The following is a 23,616-nucleotide window of genomic DNA, read 5'->3' on the forward strand; positions in this document are numbered from 1 at the left end:
TGAACAGCTTGATCGTGTTGTAGGCCGATGGCGTTGAGGTCGTCTATAAGCTGTGATATGTAGGTATCCACCCTGGTGAAAGGGTTCAGATGGCTGGTTTTGTGGATTTACGAAAGTAGCGAGAGGCATCTCAGGTCTCCGAAGAGCATGGCCGATCAAAAAAAGTCGACTTCTCAGCAGGGTTGTTGTGGCAGGTGTTATGCATGTGCGAGAGTACAAGTCTTCGTTGGACAGCCGTACTGGGAAGTGCACACAGAGGCTGTACCGCATGAGAGCACGGTGAGACGCATCAAGATTCTTGGCCATGGTTTTGGTGATCGCTAGAGCTTCACAGCTGTACAAAAGCACTGTCTCGACTGTGGACTTGAAGAGCTGCATTTTGGCTTTATCGCTGGCTGTCTGCAACATTGCATCCCAGGTAGCAAAAGTCGTCACAGGATGCGAGAGGGATGCCGGCTGTTGTACATATGGTAGTGTGTGGAATGTCTCCAATTGTACATAACCTTCGTTTTGCTGGCATTCAGACGCAGACCTACTTTGGCTGATGCTGCTTCAAAGCGATGTAGTTGGCGTTGGGCTGCGTCAGGATCGTCAGAAATCAGCACGGCGTCATCAGCGTATGCAAGTGCGGGGATTTTCACGGCCGTCCATTGTGCCGACATACGTCTCCTCACAGAGTAAGCATCTTCTAGGGTGAGCGACTGACGTAAGATGTAATGTAGTCCATGACGATGACAAACAAGTAGGACGCCAACGTATCTCCCTGGACCACACCAGATGTCGTGCCAAACTCGTCAGTGCAACCCAAGTATGTGCGCACACATGTAGATGTGTTGGTGTACAGTGACATTGCGTTGATGAAAGATGTTGGTATGCCGTAGAATGATAAAATCTGTCTCAGGGCTCTGCGGTCGACACAGTCGAATGCTTTGGAGAAGTCGACAAAGCTTATCACAATACTCCGCTTCCTTGAGCGGCACACATTTGTTCGTGGCGCTAACACAATCAGAAATAATGTAGTAATTAGCTGTTCCGACCGTCCGTCGGAACAGGTATTGTTTTCATCGAGATTTTTATTATTTTTATTATTATTATTATTATTATTATTCTTTGTTTCTCCCTTAATCCCATAGCGTTTGTACACGTTTTTGCGGCAGCCTTATCTCCTAAACCATAATATGAAAGAGTGAGTTTATTATACCAAATTGAAGCTTAGAACTTAAGCTTAATTCTTATCGTAAAAAATGTTTAAAAATTTTTTTAATTAATAAGCCTTAATTTAGCTTATGAATATTTAATTAGCAAACCAAGGTAACACCATATCTCGAAAAGTAGACTGCCGATCCTGAAACTTTTTTCAGCTATACACTAGTCAGGTCCTGTTAATGTGATTTCCGACATACAATTCTGGACGACGTCACCATGACGTCATGTATTGCACGTTTTGTGTCTGTGCACAAACACAATGGCTCTTGAAGTGTAAACAAACCCAGCTTTCGGTAACATGATTTATTCGATTAAAATTAAATTACATGTTGTACACTTCCCAAAACTGTTTTAGATTAAGATATATTTTATTGATGGTTATTTTAAAAGCATCAACTCTTATTGAAACAGTGTAATTATTTTAAAAAACTGTATTTCCATGGAAATTTTTTCAAAGATCATGGGTACGGCGTAAAACTTAAATAGTCAAAATTGTAAAATTGTTAACTTGACCAAGTCCTTATCCCATTAACAACCGGTGTTATTGCGTTTTTTGTTATATGTACATAGATTTGTTACGGTCACCGACTAGCGCAAGTCTAAACTTGTTCCCAAAATTTGACAAGCCTGAGCGTGATGCGTCTTGGACCGGGTTCATTTCAGGCGATGAGCGTGGACGACGAAAATAGACCGCCCGGGATTTGGAATTATTTACGGGTAAAGTCACCTTGTTCACGCCGGGGACCATTTGCCTAAACTAATTCCAGTATTTCGCGTTACGTTCGGAAATTAGACCATGACAAACAAAAACTCTTTTACAGGAATACAAAAGCAGAGATTTTATTATGCTGACGTTTCTCTGGTGGTTGAGTGGCTCAGTTTTGTAGAGCTGCTTATAATAAACAGGCAAAACATTTTGCTTCACAAAATTGCAGAAATTGAGCAGAACACCTGGATTCACAACTTGAACATGAGGCATGGTTAAGCTGCTTTTTGTTTTTAAAAAGCTATTGTGTAGTTTGGTCCTGGGCCAATGGCTTTTAAAGGAAACAATCGGGGAATTGTGCTTACGCTAAGCGTATTTAACAGCTTAGCAGGGAATGTGTTCATGAGCGTCACAATTCGCAACAAAAAATTTGCTACACTTGACTAATTGTGCTCGACTCCTGCGAAACTTTCACTGCGAAAGCAGTGACTTAAAAATTTGATTTGCATTCGCAAGAAAAACCGTGCTTTACTTGTGACAAAAGTAGGCAGGGGCGACTAGTGTGCTTTAGTGTTAAAGTCGCGACTACAAATTATTATTTGAGTTGCGACTACTGTTTTTCTCTACTCCGTTATAATCGTGTCCACATATTGACTACAAAATTTGTCCCGACTACCTGTTTGGTGAACCAGTTGTGTTGCTTACTATGTACTATTCGCAACATAATTAATATTGCCCTTGCGGCATAGCGGCACAAATCTTAAGAATCCGTACTTTATCTCGACAAGTGTCGTAGTTAGGTTTGAGGTGCGACTAGTCGAGTAGTAAATTTCACTAGCCACCCATTCAAAACTGGGCCGTGTTCTATAGGGGAAGTTATAGCTTGACATTTTATGACAGTTTTGGTCTCTGCGACGTACACATACAAATACAGAGTCAGAGATACAGACATTACGGTGCAGAAATCGTGCAATTGAAGTGTCTCATAAGAGCGCCCCCTATCGGCAGGAGCAGGAAAGGAGTATCCTACAAAAATGTGTTTTTAAACACGTATAATACTATCAAATGGAAGCTTTAGGATGCTTAGCTTAATTCCTATCATAAAAAAATATTAAAATTCTTTCAACCGATTTTTAAAAAAACTTTTTCAGTTATAGACTCATTGGCATTGCAGATTAGTCTTTGGTAGCTGTGGGCCCATGTTGACCTTTACTTACGGGTCAACCGGGAAGTGTGACCTTATAATCAAGAGCTACACAATTTTTTTGAAACCTTTTTCAGTTATAGATTCCTTGGGCAATGAAGCACATAATCCAAGCAAAACAACACGGAACAGCTTCGTGTTTGTTCACAAACACTTAATGTCTAGTTAACATAAATATCTGTCGTTTTGTATGAACAAAATCGGTGCAACTCAAATTTTAAAAAGAGAAGTTTGTACGTAAAAATGGTGACCCTCATTCAGCTCATAATAGACGAACTCTTTTGTTATTGACTAACGCTGGCCTGGTGGTCGGGGCACCATACCAACAAAAAACAGCAAGCTGCCACATCAATGGATGATGTCATCATCAGCCAATCACCGCGCAGGAAACCATCCTGTTTAATGAATGATTTTTTTCGTAACGTGGGTTTTGGACTACCGTTGGAAATCGCTGTACCCTGACTGGACTAGGTACGATCCAGTCTCGCTTTTAACATTTCCAGGAAAAAATAGTGTCCATGTATACAACTTTTGGACTATTGCTGACATTCATAATGGAACAATCTGTTGTGTTTTGTTACTTGTATTTCTTTCTTTTTGAAGCCATTTTTTTTTTTCGTACAAATTTCTCTTTTTAAAATTTGAGTTGCACCGATTTTTTTCATATAAAACGACAGATATGCTCTTAAGTTCAATGAACTGCTACATTATTTCTGTCAATACTTTTCAGATAAGGCCGAAAAAGACTGAAGCCCTTTGGACTAATTATATATTCACACAGAGGTCACGCACGAAAAAGGATGAATAATTTGCACATACAAGAAAAAGAAATTTGGTGACCTGCGGGAAGACTGTTTATTTTGAATAAAAATGATTAACCTTGGCAAGGATGGGGTTTGCAAAAGTATTTATCTGGCCTGGAGAACATTGTAAATTTGGGTGGACTAGATGTGTCACTTACGTAAACAAAGATTTATAGATCATTTTATGTGCTTAAAATTTTTTGTGTGTTTGCATGTGTTGTGATATGGGACTACTTTATCCTGCCCATGTATATTGTACACCACTGTGTTCCTGCCCTTCTATTAAGTGGTATGAAAGAATAAAGACCGTTGGTCAGGAGCTAGGAAATCAACCATCGTAATTGCCTTATTAACCTCATAGACACATATCACTTGCTTTAGCGTTGGCCTCGTTACTCACCGTACGACAGATATTTCAAGCCGAGAGGAACACTGACCACGGTGGTCCAACTGAGAGACTCGTTGCACGTACATAAATCAGCCAGCATCGTTGCATGCCGCATGTACCACAAACGCTTGTGTACAGCATGTACAGTATAGTGGAACGTGACAGTCACCGGCGGTATTTCGAATCGTCTGTCAGACATAAAACTTACTGAAAGCACATACCAACTACTTCGTTTCAATCAGTTGCTGTGGTTATGAGTTTGTTTTAAAAGAGGGTACCACTTTCATAGAGGCCTTTTTAGTCGGATATCTCCTCTGCAATGGATATTATTGTTGAGGGGGAGACCATGCAGAGGCTCTTGCGAGCCTTTAGTCGAGTAAATCCGCGGCTATCGGTGTCTATGGATTTGTTGAGGAGGGAACCAAATACCACTGCGGATCCAAATTAATCGTATACAATTGTCTGATTGGCTCTTTGACAAAGACTTCACTATTATCCATGTGTATTTGAATTATACCCAATGCGCTGCTCAAAACAATCGAAAAAGTGTGTCATTATAGCAGTGTGTATCTTATACATATATATATCTTAGCGGGGAAATACTCAGTGCAGTGAATAAAATTAATACAATGACAAAAGCCAATTGAATTAAAACTCATGCGTAATAGAGGCGACAAACAATCCACATTTATACGGATAATGCGTAGGCCCGCTCGATTAACACTTAAATATCACCAAAAACCCTACATATCATGCCGCCATTGCCAAGTATACCCTTCCCAATATTAAACCTCAATTTCAGAAACAAACACTAATTCCTTTAGTTGGAGAACGTAAGAGAGAAGGTGGGGAGGGGAGGCAACGTTTCACAACTATGTTGTGCACGCTCAACAATTTATCAAAAGACAATTAATTACAATATTCCATACTGATTATAAATACAATTTCTAATCCAATCCTACAAAATGATTATTACCTCCTCATCTAGCGGGTTGCCGCGCGAAGCGCAGCATCCCGCTAGTACATGTTATTTATAGCTCCATGGTATGCTCGAGTCAATTTCCTTGGTATGTGTGTGTGCATTGAATTGAATAGAGACCTGTACCACCATGGGTGAAAACAACTTAACAAAATGGCATGGCATGGTGATTTATCTCCCAGTACGTGCTAATCCACCAATCAGATGCTCAAAGTGGAGGGTGATAAAAAAAAACTATAAACCTACTCCCAGTTTTTAGTATACTGCACACTGCGTATTTAGAAAGTCAATACGTCACGCTCACATTTAAATCACATTTAAAACTTTGCGCATATGCTGTTCGTCCCAAAATAACGTTCTGAAATTTTAAACTTTGCGTGTTGCACGTCAGACTTGAAGATAAATTTGTTATAACATGCGCGCTCGTAGAATACAGAAAAATATAACGCGCTTGCGTCCCATATCCAACTCAACCTTCGGCCTCGTTGGATATTGGACGCAGAAGTGCTATAATATCCATATTCCACTCGCGCTTGTGTGATAACTTATATTTGTCGGCTCATTTTTCCGTTTGACACTAATGCTATTGGAATAATTATAATGTTTAACATTTCTAGTGCGCCGTGTCTGTCAAAGATGACACTCCTGGCGCAAAAAAAACACAAGAACACTGCTAATACACAATGAACAAGACAACCAAAAATTTGAAGGCTATTGTTTCCGAAATAGGAATGTTTTGAGATGATTTTTTAATGTGGAACAAGGATCTGCTTTTCTGAGTTGAAGTGGGACGCTGTTCCAAAGAGATGGTCCGGCATGTGAAAAACAGCGATCACCCCAGGAGTGCAGGCATCGTGGAGCATAGTTTACTTGTAACAGAGAAATAGGTACCAGAAATGCATCAGAAACCACCAGAGAGCACCTACAATAGCCGGAGCTGTCGGATGCACAAACTTTTTGTTTAGGCCTTACATGAGCAGCATGATACATGGCAAAAAGAGACATCACTTGTAAATTTGTGCATGCAAGGCAGTTTAATACAAATGTGTACACTGAGTGACAGCTTGCATTTATAACGCCCCTTCCCAACCCCAGAAACCTTGTTAGGGTCTAGAAGTGAAAACTTACCTGTAGAGCCAAACATTTGCATATTATTTTTCATACTAGTCGGTAGAACTGACACACAATAAGAAATGTGGAGCACTGCAACTGACAGTGCATGTTGTAAAGTTCTAAACTATTTAGTAAGGAGCATGTGGGTTATGCAACAATCTGCGCATGTGTTTGCTTGCGGAGCATGATGGTACATGTTGTATGTGCGATCAGTCTGCAGAGAGATTTCCGGAAGAAACAGACAATGAACACATCCATACAAGTAGCAATTCAGCTGGCCTTACAGAGCCATCTTAATAATTATTATTATTAATATTATTATTATTATTGTTATACTAAGGAAGCAACGACCATAGACAAATTCAAAGCTAGGTTGCTAAACTATTAAACGTCAAGGACATCCAAACCTAGCCCACCCATTCATAAAACCTAGTTATATTTCTACACTGCCAACACTTCATCTGCATTACAACGGGTGTTTACGCAGTAAAGAAGCAAAAGTAGATACTCCAATACTGTAGTATTAAAGGGACACACCGGCCGAATTGGGCTATTTGGGCTACAAAATAGACTAAGATATGACTTCAACGGTCTTCCAGGAATGAAGAAGAACAGTCCTTAAAAAAAATCATCAAATTTAGCCGTTTTTGAGCATTTTAAGAGAAAAACGCAGGTCGCGTGATTGTTCTAACCAAAAAGTGGTACAAACAATCACGTGACCTTCCGGGCTAGTTTTACTTTCAGCCGTCTAAGAGTAACTTACTTAACCAAATTTAAATCTTTTTTTTACAAAATTATTTACGAATAATTGACGAAAAAGATCATGTATTCAAATTATCGCTACAAAATGTAAATAATGATGAAAAATCTAACGTAAGATTCACATTCAAAGAGTCCGTGTAACGGAAGCTTGTTATATGGCCGCTTTGGTTTTTTAAAATCATTTTTCGCTAAATACATGACATTTTGATGATTCTTTTTACAGCAACCATCTATAAAAACATTATTTATGATTCTACACCCCTAAATTGCGTAAATGGTGAGCCGGTATGTCCCTTTAAAAAGAAACAAAGATGCCACAGTGGAAAGCTGCATAGTTTTTTTTTTAGTTGCGACTCAATTTTGTCACGGGTGCAGTCGGCAAAGTGTCTTCTTAACTTTTCCCTGTTTCAACCTCAATCTTGTCTTCAGTGCATTTGGCAGATAGACTTTGGTACAGTGGGAAACTATTCATAATCAGCCTGTATGAGGTGTATAAATATACGTAGCATTCTCAACACTTTCTTCCATTTGTTTACCCAGATACATGGCCTTGATCTTCTCAAGGCACACATGATCTAGCAGTAAGTAGCACAAGGAAGATCACCTCACCCTGTGCACAATTTGGTGCCAGGTAGTGGTGACTTTGTTAAGGGCCCAGTTGTAGCCTGTTGGATGCACTACTGTGTTAAACAAAATTAGCATTCAGCCAAAAAGGAAATATTCAAATCTAATAGCTCTACAGGTAAGTATACATGTCAAAAATAGACTTGAATAACAACATGAAGATGTAATATAAGAATGAAAGGTAAACTTACCTTAGATGTCTCATCCACAAGCAGTATGGAACACCGTTCACAACGCAGTAGAGATATCGTTAACTCCATGATCCTCCGAACAATGTTAGAAAGAGTGCTTTGCTCCTCAAAAAGTACCTTTGCTAATTCCAAAAGAACCTGAAAAAACATGCAAAAATAAGTATAAAACTAGACATTAGGTGCTTGTGAACAAACACAAAGCTGTTCCATGTTATTTTGCCTGGATTATGTGCTTCAATGACCAAGGAGTCTATCACTAAAAGAAATTGAAAAATGTTGTTTAGTTCTTGATACATGTGTATATGTTCCCATTTCTGGATGACCCGGAAGTATAGGTCAACACGAGGTCACGGTTTTCCCAAGTCAATATTAATACCTAAGAAGTCTATAACTGAAAAAAGTTTGAAAATCGGTTGTGTAGTTTTTGACACATGGTCCCACTTCCGGTTGACTCGGATGTAGAGGTCAACTTGGGGTCACGGGTTTCAAAGTTTATTTTAAATGCCTAAAGGAGTCTAAAACTGAAAAAAAGTTCGAAATAGGTTGTATAGTACTTGAAATTTGGTCCTTCTTCCAAAAATCCTGAAATCATTGAAGCCCAGGATCAAATGGTGCAATTCAAAGCAAACAGGGACATAGACTCCAAAAAATCAAATGCATCCCTGAACATTCTTTCTATTTTTAAGTTAATACTATCGGATGTAAGGACCAGGAATTTTTATTTATTTTTTCAAATAGTTATGTTTTCTATGAAATAATATGTTACGTTTCTTCATTACTGTGTTTGGCTTCAGAAATAAAATGTTTATGTGCATTTTTTTTTTTTTTTTTTTTTTTTTTTTTTTGCATTTTCCCATAAAAAAAAGCAGTTTTACAGAATTGTTTTAAAAGCAATTTAGCAGTATGACATTATACCTTTAAAAATAATAAAAAATCAAAAAAATCTGGCCATGACTTTTCTCTACGATATGTATGCAGAGAGGTATGAAGTTTTTTTTTTACAACTGGTTGTGATTGTAATGTTGGCATTGAAAATTTGCTTCTCCCACCAATACCAAGTATAAAAGCACCAAGTATAGGTTTTCTCGGTCAATTTCGAAAAATGAGCAGCCAATTTAACCACCAGCCTATTCTATTTCGCGTGAAATCGAATTCTACTGAAAAGGGTCACTCGATGTGTTTTATTATTAGTCAAATGTAATGTTACGTCATTCGATTTAACAAAATAATCATTCAATTTAACCATCCATCAAAGCAGCATTCAAATTCGCAGACGCTTCTTGGGGCGTATGTGTCACGAAAAAGAATGACGGTATGCTAAATTGAATAGAGTGCTAAAGGAATTTGACTCGACTAAAAAAGAAATTGAATGGCCGAATTCTGAATTTGAAACGCAGTAAAAACTGTAGAGGCAAAATAGCTTTAATTCGAACATGAAATTGGCTGCTCATTTGTCGAATTTGACCGAGAAAACCTATATTAAAACAAAATACCAACCACATTATAATAGGAGGCCCTTGAAATTTGAAATGCAAGTGACATGAAATTTGAGTGATGAAATGTAATGCGACTGACGGTACCATTTTCAGTTATAAGAATGTGTGCAAAGATAGTTTTGAGGGAATGTGTATAGGGGGAATGGGCAATTCCACGGTAACTCGTGCTACACTTTATGGTGTCCTTTTTCATACTTCAGGCTCCAGTTATTAACATATTTGATTTGAACCTTGATGTTTTGTATTTTCAAAGCTAACATCCAAGGCTATTCTCATAGTAATTTGTTGAGAAAAAAATAATTGTCGTATGTATGGGACAGGTATGAATATCAGTAACTCGTGCTACGAGCAGAGGACATGCTAAACAATTCCTCATTTTTATTTTTATTGTGTCCTTAAACAAAACCCAATCAAGTCTAATTGATTATATGATGAGTAACTATTATTCAGAAGTTTATTATGGTGTACCATAAAAAGATGTGCTCTTCTTAGTTTCACATTGACACGCACAAAAACTTGGTAACTCGTGCTACGGAAACTCGTGCTACGGTAAATTATGCTACAGTTTGTCCGGCCATTGACAAAGTACTGTTATTTTACAAAATGTAAAAGCTTCTTTAAAGGGAAGGTACACGTTTGGTAATTGTCAAAGACCAATGTCCTCACTTAGTGTATCCTATCATAAGCATAAAATAACAAGGCTGTGAAAATTTTAGCTCAATTGGTCATCGGAGTTGCGAGAAAATGATGGAAAAAGAAAAAAACACTCTTGTTGAACGAATTTGTGTGCTTTCAGATAGGAATAAAAGACTTCTAGCTAGAAGTCTTTTATTATTTTAGTGAGAAGTTACCTCTTTCTCAAAAACTACGTTACTTCAGAGGGAGTCGTTTCCCACAATCTGTTATACTACCAACAGCTCCCCAATGCTCGTTACCAAGTCGGTTTTTAAGTTAATACTTGTTTTGAGTAGTTACCAAGCGTGTACCTTTCCTTTAAAGGCAGTGGACACTATTGGTAATTACTCAAAATAATTATTAGCATAAAACCTTTCTTGGTGACAAGTAATGGGGAGAGGTTGGTGGTATAAAACATTGTGAGAAACAGCTCCCTCTGAAGTGCCATAGTTTTCGAGAAAGAAGTAATTTTCCACAAATTTGATTTCGAGACCTCAAGTTTAGAACTTGAGGTCTCGAAATCAACCATCTAAACGCACACAACTTCGTGTGACAAGGGTGTTTTCTTCTGTTATTATTATCTCGCAACTTTGATGACCGATTGAGCTCAAATTTTCACAGGTTTGTTATTTTATGCATATGTTGAGATACACCAACTGTGAAGGCTAGTCTTTGACAATTACCAATAGTGTCCACTGCCTTTAATATAATTCCTAAGCAACTTGTAAAAAAAACAATTTATAACACAAAAACAGTGTATTTGTACAAAACCTTGCGACAGTGACATCACAAAGAAGTGTGAAAGACATGTATCCATGGTTTGCATTACGGCTTTGACCAGTTGAATCATGGAGCAGTTGCTCCATGGTTGAACAAAACTTTCAACAACTGATTCTGGCAAAGATGAAAGAAATTCTTACAATGTCAAGTAGCCTAAATCTGTTCAAGAATCTTGTGAAGTTCGAACCATGGTAGTTTTCAGGCTCTTTCACATTTTTATTTGTATGAATTGTCAGAATGTTTTATCATCCTTTCTTATACCATTTTCAGTGACATGAATAACCAGCTCTGTAAACAACTGCAACTCTGTACAGTAATTTGCCCAATTTCAACAACTTCACCAGGAAAGTGGTCTCCTGTATAAGGCTTCATATTCAGCCACCAACCATCGACCATCAAAAATCTCAGTGTTAAGGTCTTTTTGGGAAGAACAGTGCCTATGCACTCCTTCTCCTTCTTTCTCACATCCTCCCTCCCCATACATGTATCTATCCTGCCCCTGATTAGGGGCATTCTTTAAATGTCTCTGCTTGAATGCATTGCAAAAAGTCAATTGCTTCAAGTTGCTTGCATGATAATCACAACAGTACAAATTTCTCATCAATTTTCAACAAAAATCAGACTAATGAAAAAGACTTAAAGTTTCCTTTAGTTTCAAAGTTCTTTGACAACAAACGGTTTGGTTTGTGTAAGCCTTCTTGACTTCACCAGTCCAGATGTTTTTATCAGAAAACTGAAAAACGTTTATGAGTGAAATTGAACTTGTTTTTCACAACTTATTTGACATAGTCTTTGAATCTAGCTGGAGTCTAATGAACTCTAGGAGTCTTATGAACTCGATGGAGACAAGATTCCATTGAGCTGGGGCTTTGTGGTGTAGTCAGAGGTTCATCAGCATCAAGTGTTGGTAAGGTAGTGTCCTCTTGGGTAGGTGGTGGTTTTGCGAAAAGAGGTTGTTTTGTTGCTCTTCATAGTCTTCTAAGGGGTTGCAATCCTTAAGAAGTAAAAAATGTTTCGCTTAGTGATTTTCTCGCCTCGTCTGGCTACAATCATGTTTCCTCTTCACGTCATCACTTCAAACGGTTTGGGGTTGAATGGGGGAGTGTGTCTGAGGTTGCTCGGCTTAGCATGAAGAAGATTATCTGTGTATTCTTTCATCTGTGACTTCTGCTGTGCATCACGTTCTCTGAGAAAGGCGTCATGTTTGTGAGACTGCATTGGAGTCTGTAATTCAGGTAGCTCACACTTTAGCTTTCTAGAGTTCAGAGCTTCAATTGGAGATACATGTAAATTTTTTGATGGAGAAATTTGTACAGCTGCTGATCCAGCTTACTCCTTCTAATTTGGCTGTGCGTATGACTTTTCCAAGCGTTCTGTTCAAGTGTTCGACTTAACTATTTGCTCTGGGCCATACATGTAGTGGTGTGACTATGCGATGAGTGAAACCAAGAAACGCTGAAAACCTGGCAAACTCATGACCTTGAAATGGCGGGCCATTGTCTGTCTCCACCACATCAGGAAATCCTTGTCTAGCGAAAATCGCATCAAACTTTGGAATGGTAGCTTTGGATGAAGTAGAAGTAACAATTTCGACTTCGGGATAGCGACTGTATTTGTCAACAACCACGAGAAGGTATTCTCCTGGCGCATATGGGCCAGTGAAATCCACTGCAATTTCTTTCCACGGGGCAGAGGATAGAGGTGTCATTTTCAGTGGCTCTTGTCTTTCTGTACCACTAGGGGTTGCTGCTTGGTATGAAACACATTTTTTTACTTTGTCTTCCACCATATCATCTTTTCCCTGAAACCAAACATTCTCTCTCAGGAATGTTTTTGTCTTCACGATCCCTTGGTGACTGGCATGAGCAAGATTTACAGCTTTGGATCTCAGGGATGTGGGCATGACTAAGCGATTGGCTCTCAGGATCACTCCATTGCAGATTGTTAGCTCGGATCCAATTGGTTTGGATGATGGCATGTTGATGTCATCCCAGTCATTTGACTTTCCAGATTGAATAGTCTTCATCAGCCTTTGCATGACTTCATCAGCTGCGGTTTCTTCGCGAACTTCATCAAGGGTCATACTCATTGCTTTAGGAACTGACTGTATGTTACACGTAACATGGTTGGTGTTGAAGGAGATTAACTTCAGTTGTTTTGCTGTTGAATAGGAGAGTATGTTCCATGTGTCGGTATCAACTACGTGAAAGTCTGCTGGACAAGATGTGGAACCCGGCGGTTACATCAGCAGAAAAAACACCGAGTACTGGCAAAGGTGTTGCAGTGCCGTGCCTTTCAACCTGCCCACCTACATGTATGTGTGACACACCACAACATGACATGCTGCAGTACAGCAGCAGCAGTTTGAGAGCCATAAGGTTAAGCATGTCTCCCCTTGATCTGAGGTTGCCTAAAGATGTGTATCAACTTACTCTTGACCTTGGAATAGGCAAACGACATCATGTTCACAAAGGCAGCAGAGGTGGTAAAGCAAAAAAGTCGAAATCTGGCTAAATCTGCCAATAACTTATTTGCAAAACCTACCAGCACATCCATGTTAACTCTTGGTCTTTAAAATTGTCAATCTGCTTGTAACAAAGCTAATATACTCCAGGACCACATCAAAGACAATAACATAGATGTTTTAGCTCTAACTGAAACTTGGTTCAAACCAAAAGACAACTACGCCCCTGCTGAAGGTACGCCCAGAGGGTTCAAACTTGTCCACGCCCCCAGGAAAGGGAGAAGAGGGGGTGGCGTTGGCGTATTGTACAAATCGGGGCTGATCGCGTCCGTTGCTACACCACTTGACAACCAGGCGCTTGCGGTCACTTCTTTTGAACTTACTGAGTTGAACATTATCTACAACAATAAACACGTGCGGATCATTGTTCTGTACAGACCACCTTCTTCACAGAAGAATAGAGTCCCATTCAGCACATTCATCAGGGAATTTACAGAAGTTCTTGACAGACAGGTATTGTTCCCTGGAATACCCATTATTCTAGGGGATTTTAACATCCATTGGAATAAGTTCTTGACAGACAGGTATTGTTCCCTGGAATACCCATTATTCTAGGGGATTTTAACATCCATTGGAATAAGTTCTCGACCGACAGGTATTGTTCCCTGGAATACCCATTATTCTAGGGGATTTTAACATCCATTGGAATGTCAACACAAATAAGACAAACCTTCTTAAGGATCTGCTACTGAAATATGACTTGCAACAACTTGTTGACTTTCAAACTCACAAGTCTGGCCACACCATCGATCTTGTCATTACTCGCCAATCAGATACTCTTGTTCAATCTGTATCTGTATCAGAGTACGTCTCTGATCACCGTGGAATCAATTGTCTACTAAATCTCCAAAAGCCAGAGTACACAAAGCGCCTACTCAACTACCGCAAATTGAAATCCATTGACTTAGACAAATTCGCGGATGACGTCATTGCATCCCTGCTCATCTCAAACCCTGCTACTACGATAAATGATTTGACTCATCAATACAATGCTGTGCTCAGTAAACTGGTGAATGACCATGCACCCATGCAAACACGTCACATCATTGACCGGCCCGCCGTTCCATGGTGCAATCAGCGTTTCATGCATAAAAGCGCAGACGTCGCCAACTAGAATGGAAATGGCTCAAATCGAGGCTTACTGTCGACCATGACACTTTCAAAACTCAGCAAGACAATATGTAAGCGCATCCTCACCGAAGCAAAGAATTTGTAAATGAGAAAATAAAGGGCTGTGGGGGAAACCAAAAAGAATTGTTCAAGATCACAAATCATCTCATGCACAGAAAACAGATCTCGAACCTTCCCACGGAGATGGCTGCAAAAGAACTAGCAAGGACAACTTTGTATTTCTTGGTTTGACAAGAAATGTGTCAATGTCTTCACCACTGTTGGTGATTGTACCACCATGAACAAGCGTGTATGGTGTCGCCATGGTGTAAATGGACACCGCGAAGTTATCAAGCCGAACTCAATTGATGACTACAATAAAATCATGGGAGGAACCGACCTAGCCGACCAGTTCTTCCAATAATACAATCACGGTCACAGAAGCGTCAAGTTGTGGAAACAAGTTTTTTTCCATCTTCTTAAAGTATGCATGGTGAACGCACACATCGTCTACGCAAGTATTCCCGACAACGTCAAACTTACGTCACTGAAGTTCCGACAGGCAGTCATCAGAGGACTTCTTGAAGGCTGGGATTGTGACCAAGCGCGTCGAGGAAGACGATCGTCAAGGGAAAACTTGCCCGCACGGCTCACAGAACGTGGTCATTTCCCTGGCCGTGCTGCTGGCTACCCAGACTGTATCGTGTGTAGCGACCGCTCAAAGAAGGGCGGGCGAAAACAAACAAAAATATGCTGCACTAAATGCGATCGTCCAATGTGTGCAGTATCATGCTTTGCACGCTTCCACACTAACTTGCATTGGACATTTATTTTGCAGAAGAATGACTTGCCCGAGTTTCATTGTCTATTATGTGCAAATCTAACCACGGTTACATGAACATGTAATATAGTATTTCATTCTGGATCAGGCCAAAAAAAACACAAAAAAAAACGTACCTTGCCAAAATATAAATAAAGTTCATAAGCAATAAGTCATGTCACAAAATAGCCATTTGTGCATACCACTATTCTTTATCAATGAAGTAGTACATGTACATGTAAACCATTTAGTAAACAAGTTTCATCATTGTTTACATTATGCTTTTGTTCAATGACTTCATGTTATTTATCAATCTTGAAGTTGAATTATATTATGTTTTTCGATGCTTGGACTTATAAAAACAATGGGTCGTATGAATAAAAAGTAGTACTTACTTTTACTTGAAAATTTGAAGTATTTACTACCATCCATATGAATAAAAGGAAGTAAAAACTGTTACTTAAAAGTATTTACTAAAATGCTAAAAGTATCTACTTTTACCAAAAAGTAAATTCTTTTAACTTTAGCACTTACTAACTTCCATATGAATAAAACGGAGAATATACTACAAAATGCAAGTAAATACTAGTGATTTTTTAAGGTAGCTCCACAGCTACCTTGGGCACAGAAGTAAAAGGCTCGTCCGAAGAAATGACAGTGTTTATGAATGTTCCTCACAGGATAATTGTTTTAGTCCAAAGGAAAGACATCACTGAAATATTAAATAGACACATACACAGTGTTTCACAACAGAAACAATACACACAAACTCAAACTGCTTTTAATCAAACTTGTTTATATATTATGCTGAGGATAAAATAAAACCGTTTGTAAAAAAAACCGTTTTGTATCATTACAGTATAAGCTTTTTAAAAAGATATAAAGCATTTTTTCAACTCAGAAATGAATGCCTCGATCATTAAGGCTTATTGTTCATAAAATCAGAAGAAGTAATTTTTAAACAATTACATGCATTTCAATAGAATGTTGTTTGTGTTATTATTAAAACTTGTAAGTTTAATTTAAATAGCTATGCTCATATCCAGCTCTCATCTTCTCTATACAGCACTGTCATGCACTCCAAGTTTCAAAAGCTTAACAAAAACGTTTTTATTCTGTGTGTCCATGATGAGTCCTCTTCATCAAAATGTTGTCAGAATAAAAACCTCATGGCTGACTTGAAGATTTCTCTGTTTCTATTAAATCAAATGCTGCTTTGGATGTGTGTGTGAGCGCGTACGTAGACGTGAATGGGAGTTGTAATACAAAGGAAACCTTTTGTTAAGATCCATTCAGCCATGGTATATCAGAAGTATTTACTCCAAAGCATTAAGTGAATACTTTGCAGTAAAAGAATAGGTTTATTCATACGGAATTCAGAAGATGCTTTTACTGAATGCTTCTACTTGGAAGTTTATGCTTTTACTTTTTGCTAGTACTTGTCAGTAAATACTACTTTTTATTCATACGACCCAATGTGCTATAACAAAATATATAGCCAAACAACTTGTTTTATTTTTCCGAAATTGTTGATGTAATAGTTATATGTCTTTATTGAGTAAAAAATGCATTATTGGTTGGATGTTTTAGTTTATTTAGACATTGTAGTCTGGTTCCCAGACCCAAAAATCTCCGACTAGGCTCTGTCGAATTTAGGGTCCGGTATCACCCAAAATCATGTGACCAAAAAGGAGGAATTCCTTCTTTTTCGAAGTTATCCGAAATGTTCCGAACGTGTTGTCGTCAACATTCGGACAGTATCGTTGATGTTCGATATGGACTTGTAATGTCAGTCCTGTCGGCCGTGATCCAGGAGTTTTTATGCCAGTTATTGCCAATGCAGGCATTGTGCCTAAATAAAGCGTTTGCAAAGTGATGCGACAAGTTCACAATATATAAACCTGGGAAATCGCTCCACAATCTGGTAAGTTTTTGTCCTTTTTCTTCTAAAATATTTTTTCACAGGTGTTTTGACTTGAGTGTTCATTAGACATTGAATGATTGAGGATTAAGTTTCATGAGTTTTGAAAGTGGTAAAAATGGGGCAAATCTGGTGACAAGCTGTCGAAATTATACGTGTTGAACCAGATTGTCATTAATTTCCGATCAAAATAATCTCATAACCCTCCGGCCTGGCAGCTGTCGGGAGGGTTACATTATCGCAACTAGTGCAGACATGGTCTCCCTGGAGATGACCCCCGACCCTGACAAGTTGCGTCATGCTCTATTTTTAACCGTGGGTGATACCTGGCCTAAGATTTTTAACAAGAGACGTCAAGGAATCTTTGGTCAGGGGACCAGACTATAGACATTGCACATTGCATGTTAATATACATGTATAATCGTCTAACACTTTTACAGATTTTACTGACCAAGCTAAATGCAATCTCATGTACATCACGTTATAAAATGCTAGTTTTATTTTGTAAACGTTTGTGATTTTAGAATAAAACAGGACTACTGCTTTCATGTTATTTATTATTCTTAATTTGATTTTATGTTTGGACATGCTTGGACTGACAAAAAACAATAGGTCGTATGAATAAAAAGTAGTACTTACTTATACTTGAAAATTTCAAGTATTTACTACCATCCATATGAATAAAAGGAAGTAAAAACTGTTCCTTAAAAGTATTTACTAAAATGCTAAAAGTATCTACTTTTACCAAAAAGTAAATTCTTTTAATTTTAGCACTTACTTACTTCCATATGAATAAAACGGAGAATATACTACAAAATGCAAGTAAATACTAGTGATTTTCCAAGGTAGCTCCAGAGCTACCTTGGGCACAGAAGTAAAAGGCTCGTCCGAAGAAATGACAGTGTTTATGAATGTTCCTCACAGGATAAATGTTTTAGTCCAAAGGAAAGACATCACTGAAATATTAAACAGAAACATACACAGTGTTTCACAACAGAAACAATACACACAAACTCAAACTGCTTTTAATCAAACTTGTTTACATATGCTGAGGATAAAATAAAACCGTTTGTAAAAAAAACCGTTTTGTATCATTACAGTAAGCTTTTAAAAAAGATATACAGAATGTTTTCAACTCAGAAATGAATGCCTCGATCATTAAGGCTTATTGTTCATAAAATCAGAAGAAGTATTTTTTAAACAATTAAATGCATTTCAATAGAATGTTGTTTGTGTTATTATTAAAACGTTTAAGTTTAAGTTAAATAGCTATGCTCATATCCAGCTCTCATCTTCTCTATACAGCGCTGTCATGCTCCATTCCAAGTTTCAAAAGCTTAACAAAAACGTTTTCATTATGTGTGTCCAGATGAGTCGTCTTCATCAAAATGTTGTCAGAATAAAAACCTCATGGCTGACTTGAAGATTTCTATGTTTCTGTTAAATCAAATGCTGCTTTGGCTGTGTGTGTGAGTGCGTACGTAGACGTGAATGGGAGTTGTAATACATGTACAAAGGATACCTTTTGTTAAGAACCATTCAGCCATGGTATATCAGAAGTATTTACTCCAAAGCATTAAGTGAATACTTTGCAGTAAAAGAATAGGTTTATTCATACGGAATTTAGAAGATGCTTTTACTGAATGCTTCTACTTGGAAGTTTATGCTTTTACTTTTTGCTAGTACTTGTCAGTAAATACTACTTTTTATTCATACGACCCAATGTGCTAAAACAATGATATACATGTAAATATAAAATTCCCAAACAACTTATTTACTTGTTGGATACTTGCATCTCCGATAATAGTAAAGTTACATGTCTTTTTTGAGTTAAAAAAGTGCAATGTTACATTAGTTGAATGTTTTAGTTCACTTATGTGTAGCCTACCTGTATGTTATGTAAAAGTTGTTTATCAAACTTATGCAATACATGTACATTTATTGATTTTATTATGCCATTTCTTTTGCAAAAGTTTCAATTTGAATGACATGAACCAATCTAGATGAATGAACTAAGACTTGCCGAATAGTTGATCTGCTACATGTTATAAGCAAAATGCTATAAGGAAAAAAAATGCGGTACACAGCAGCTGCAGTGAGACCCCCGTTTACAATGCGGTATCCGGTTGGGCGCTTGCAATAAACGATGTGGTATTGAAAGGGTTAAAGGACATGTGTTGCTGAGAGCTGCCATCTTTAAAGAAAGTACGTATGTACATATTCATTCTTTAAAAAATGCATAACAAAATCGATGGATATGCGTTTAATGTTGACACGTAATACAGAACGTGTAGTTGGTATCGTCACGTGACGTCAATACTGCTGTATGCTTTACTTACAATTCTTATTTGTCACCAAATACAAGCTGTGGCTACTTGTATTTGGGTGGTGCGTGCTGGGAATAGAAGAGGAAAAAAACACACTGTTTTTGTACCATTCGAGCCTATCGGATGTTTGCCCTCAAATTGCGTGGTCCTGATCGACTTTTCCATTCCAACTAGCCTTTTGATCGCCCATTAATCCACTAGGGCGATCGGATCCTGTTTTAATCCTAATCCCGAGGAGGATCAATGTTTCACTTACGCGTACATCTCTTTGATCACCCTTTGATCTCCCTTTCGAGGTCTTGACCGCCCTTTTCTCGAATTGCGAGATCAATGCGGAGTCCAGTAGGAACGGGGCCTTATTAATTACCCTTTCTCCCTCTTCCTGCTCTAGATTATGTCCTTGGTGTTTCCTTAGCTTCTTGTGTTCAAATCCTTTCCAGGCCTGTGAGTGGTCATTTAAAAAAAGCAGAAAACTGTGTCCCGATTTTGGCCCATTGGGAAACTTGTCCGGATTATGGGCCAACACTACGAACGTAAAAAGCTTTAAACTGCAGCGTAGACAGAACATTCACAGAAACATAGGCCACAATTCTTATATGTAACAATGTGTTGTGCATCCTCATTTTCAATATATTTGTGTAGCATTCCTTAGAGTAATTCCACAAGTGCGATGTGGCAAAAATACACACACACACAACGTACGTCTTGTGGAAAAAAACATTTGTGCCTAATCTTGTCTCAAGGTGTTGGATTTTTAATTCAGCTTTTAGTGAAGCACCCTCTATTGGTGCAATGGAACAATGACATGTAAGTACACATATAATGGACATCCAATGGACATCGCGCTACTCGAAAAATTAACAACAACGGCTCCAATGAAAGAACTGGGTCTAGCCCCCGACTCACACGTCAAAATCAATCTAAATTAAAGTGCTTCCTGATTCCAGGTACGTACTGCTTGATAATCTATTTCGGATGTTTAAAAAAAATTAGATAAAAACCGAACGGGAAAAAAAGTGGAGCCTGCAAGAAAAACATGGAATGGGAAAATAAAAGTAAATTCCCCCCAAAATGTGATGCGAACTCACCCAAATAAGGCTTGCTACCATGACAAATGCGATAGTACAATGTGTTCTGGATAAAGACTTTTGTAATGGTTTTTGGGGGAAACGGCGACCATTTTGTTTTTTTGACCAAAAAAATGCACTTTCGCCGGGTCAAATATTTATACACCATCTTGATCATGATCAACATGTCTTAACGCACATTTTTATGTAAAAATATTGGAAGTATATTTTTCACCACATTATTCTGTTCAACCAAAACTATATGTGACCCGCTACGTGAAAATGAGTCAGATATCGCCCAATGCATTGTTAAGTAATGGACGGTTAAATGTGGGGGGGGGGGAATTAATTTTTAAGATCTATATTTGCACTTGCTTTTAGGCAATAAAGCTATGAATACAACAAAAATGAGGAAATCATTGTGGAATCAAAAAGCTTCTGTACATGTACAAGCCTTCAACCATGAAATGTGTATTGCAGAGGCTTTGCTCGATTACACAACAGGCCAATCTGTTATTTAGTGAAACACTAGTACAAATAGTGGCATTTCAAAAGTAAATGTATTTGGTGCAAGTGTAGGCTTTAAAGCAAAAGTAACATAAGACACACCTACCTGATTTCGCCTTATTTCCATTGTTGCCCTTTCATAAATTCTTGCATTGTTGATACCGATTCCACAGAACTGCAGATATTGAGCAAATACCTGCAAAAACAAGATTGGAAGGAAAAGGATATTGTGAATAAGCCATCAGATATCACAGTAACTATTCCATTCCCCCTAAAAATAAATTTATACAGTTAACAGTCAGCAAAATTTACAATATACAAATAATACAATATTATTTTTAAAACAACACTAAATAGTATAGAAAAGGCAGTCTAAAAACCTCAAAAATGGTATAAAATTTAAACTAAACAAAACCACCCAGAGTAAACCATGATTAAAAAATACTAGGGGTGAGAGGTTACCAACACCTCGCCCTAACATCAAGAACCTTAGCAACAACATACATGTACATGTATGGCATCTTCTTTATTATATGGACCATTTGTAAGTCTGAAATTCGGACCCTGATATTTTCTTGAGTGAAAGCTATTTTGTTTATTTATACATTGTAATAAACTAAGAGGTACATGGACCTAGCAAGATATCATACACAAATTTGACGGCCCATGCCTTTCAAATAAATTAAGGTAGAAGATTTTGAGTCCCTGACGTAAGCATTTTTGACAGACCTCAACAACCTCTTAGATAATTGAGGTATTTAAATGATCAAAAATTCATATTTGCAGGGCATTTATTTACCTTTTGAATGCGCAGGTGGTGGGGGATGTTGACGAATAATTTTAACAGCAAAAGACAATCAAAGTCTGACAGTTAAAAATAATAATATAAAATAAATCTGTAAATGTCCATTCGTCTGTTTTTTTTGTGATATACTAATATTTAAGACAGTCAATGAGTTCGAAAAAAATACAATGAAAACACGTGTAAATAATAATTATTTTGTAACAATGATTGCTGCGATACCTGGTCAACTATCAGAGCAATCGGTGTTTCAAATCTCCAGCGATGTAATTTTTCCTTGTCTGTCACTTACTTCCGCGCGACGTTCATGAATTTTCCGATCGGCCTGTAAGCTGACCTTTGACACGAGACGTACCCAACTTGATTTCAGTTGTCAACAAAAACAATTGACTTCCCATTCAATGTGGATGCTGCAAAGGATGACCTACACTGATAAGTAGATGCCTCCTTGCACTAAGCTGTTGTGATACCAATGCATAAAAGACAAGAGTGGCTGTTTCAATATCAATGGCCAACTCTTAATGAAATATGAATACCAAATCAACAATATTAAACTACATTACTAAAGTGCCCTTCAAACCCTGAACTATTTGTAAAAAAGTGAAACTTAAAACCATTATACACTTTTGGAACAGAAAAAAAATAAAAGTTCACAGATTTACAAATAACTTCCAGGGTTTACAGAAGGTTATGGTAAAAGACTTCTCTTGAAATATTATTCCATGAAATGCTTTACTTTTTGAGAAAACATTAAAACAATTATCAATTCTCGACAACGAGAATTACGGATTATAGCATGTATAGTAAACACATGTCATGACACGGCGAAACGTGCGGAAACAAGGGTGGGTTTTCCCGTTATTTTCTCCCGACTCCGATGAGCGATGGAGCTTAAGTTTTCACAGGTTTGTTATTAGCTGTTCCGACCTACCGTCGGAATCAGGTATCGTTTTCGTCGAGATTTTTATTATTAGCTCCGACGTAGTGGTCGGAACAGCTATTGTTTTTGTTAAGATTTTGATTTGTTTTTATTATTAATATTATTATTATTCTTTGTATCCGTCAAAAGCCCATAGGTTTAAACCAGGGCATTTTGTTAAAGCCTAATCTCCTAAACCATAATACGAAAGAGTGAGTTTATTATACCAAATTGAAGCTTAGAACATAAGCTTTACTCAAAATATAAAAAATGTTAAAAATCTTAATTAATTAACCACGTAATCTTCATTTGAATATAACTGGATTCAGTCACTTCAATGTTATTGTTAAACACCATCTATGGTAAATTCTATGCTGTATGTACCTATCATGAGTTGTGACTTCTTGAGAGGAGTCTACTCATTTGAATATAACTGGATGCAGTCACTGCCATTTTATTGTTAAACAATCTCTATGGTAATACCTTACAGTATGTACCTATCATGAGTTGTGACTTCTTGAGAGGAGTCTACTCATTCTGTTTTCCTACCATCGTTCAGGACATATTACTTTCTCACCGGCTTCCGGACACATTACTTTGTGCTTGTACAAAGTACAAAGGTTTAGGGTTTTCGTTCAAATGAACGTGCGTAATTAAATAGGGGTTTTCGACGACGACGACGACACACCATC

General features: G+C 37.8%; 1 protein-coding gene across 2 annotated transcripts in view; it reads right to left on the minus strand.

Moving 5' to 3' along the window:
* Positions 1-23,616, minus strand: part of LOC139953059 (dual 3',5'-cyclic-AMP and -GMP phosphodiesterase 11-like) — a 151,103-nt gene that overhangs the window by 84,467 nt on the left and 43,020 nt on the right. For both annotated transcript variants that reach the window (XM_071952463.1, XM_071952462.1), the window contains exons 3-4: positions 21,310-21,399; positions 7,977-8,114 (exon numbers count right to left, since the gene is read on the minus strand). In XM_071952463.1, the coding sequence (XP_071808564.1) occupies positions 7,977-8,114; positions 21,310-21,399 (228 nt within the window). The remainder of the gene's footprint in view (positions 1-7,976; positions 8,115-21,309; positions 21,400-23,616) is intronic.

This window comes from Asterias amurensis, chromosome 21, assembly GCF_032118995.1.
Source record: "Asterias amurensis chromosome 21, ASM3211899v1".
Taxonomy (NCBI): Eukaryota; Metazoa; Echinodermata; class Asteroidea; order Forcipulatida; family Asteriidae; genus Asterias; species Asterias amurensis.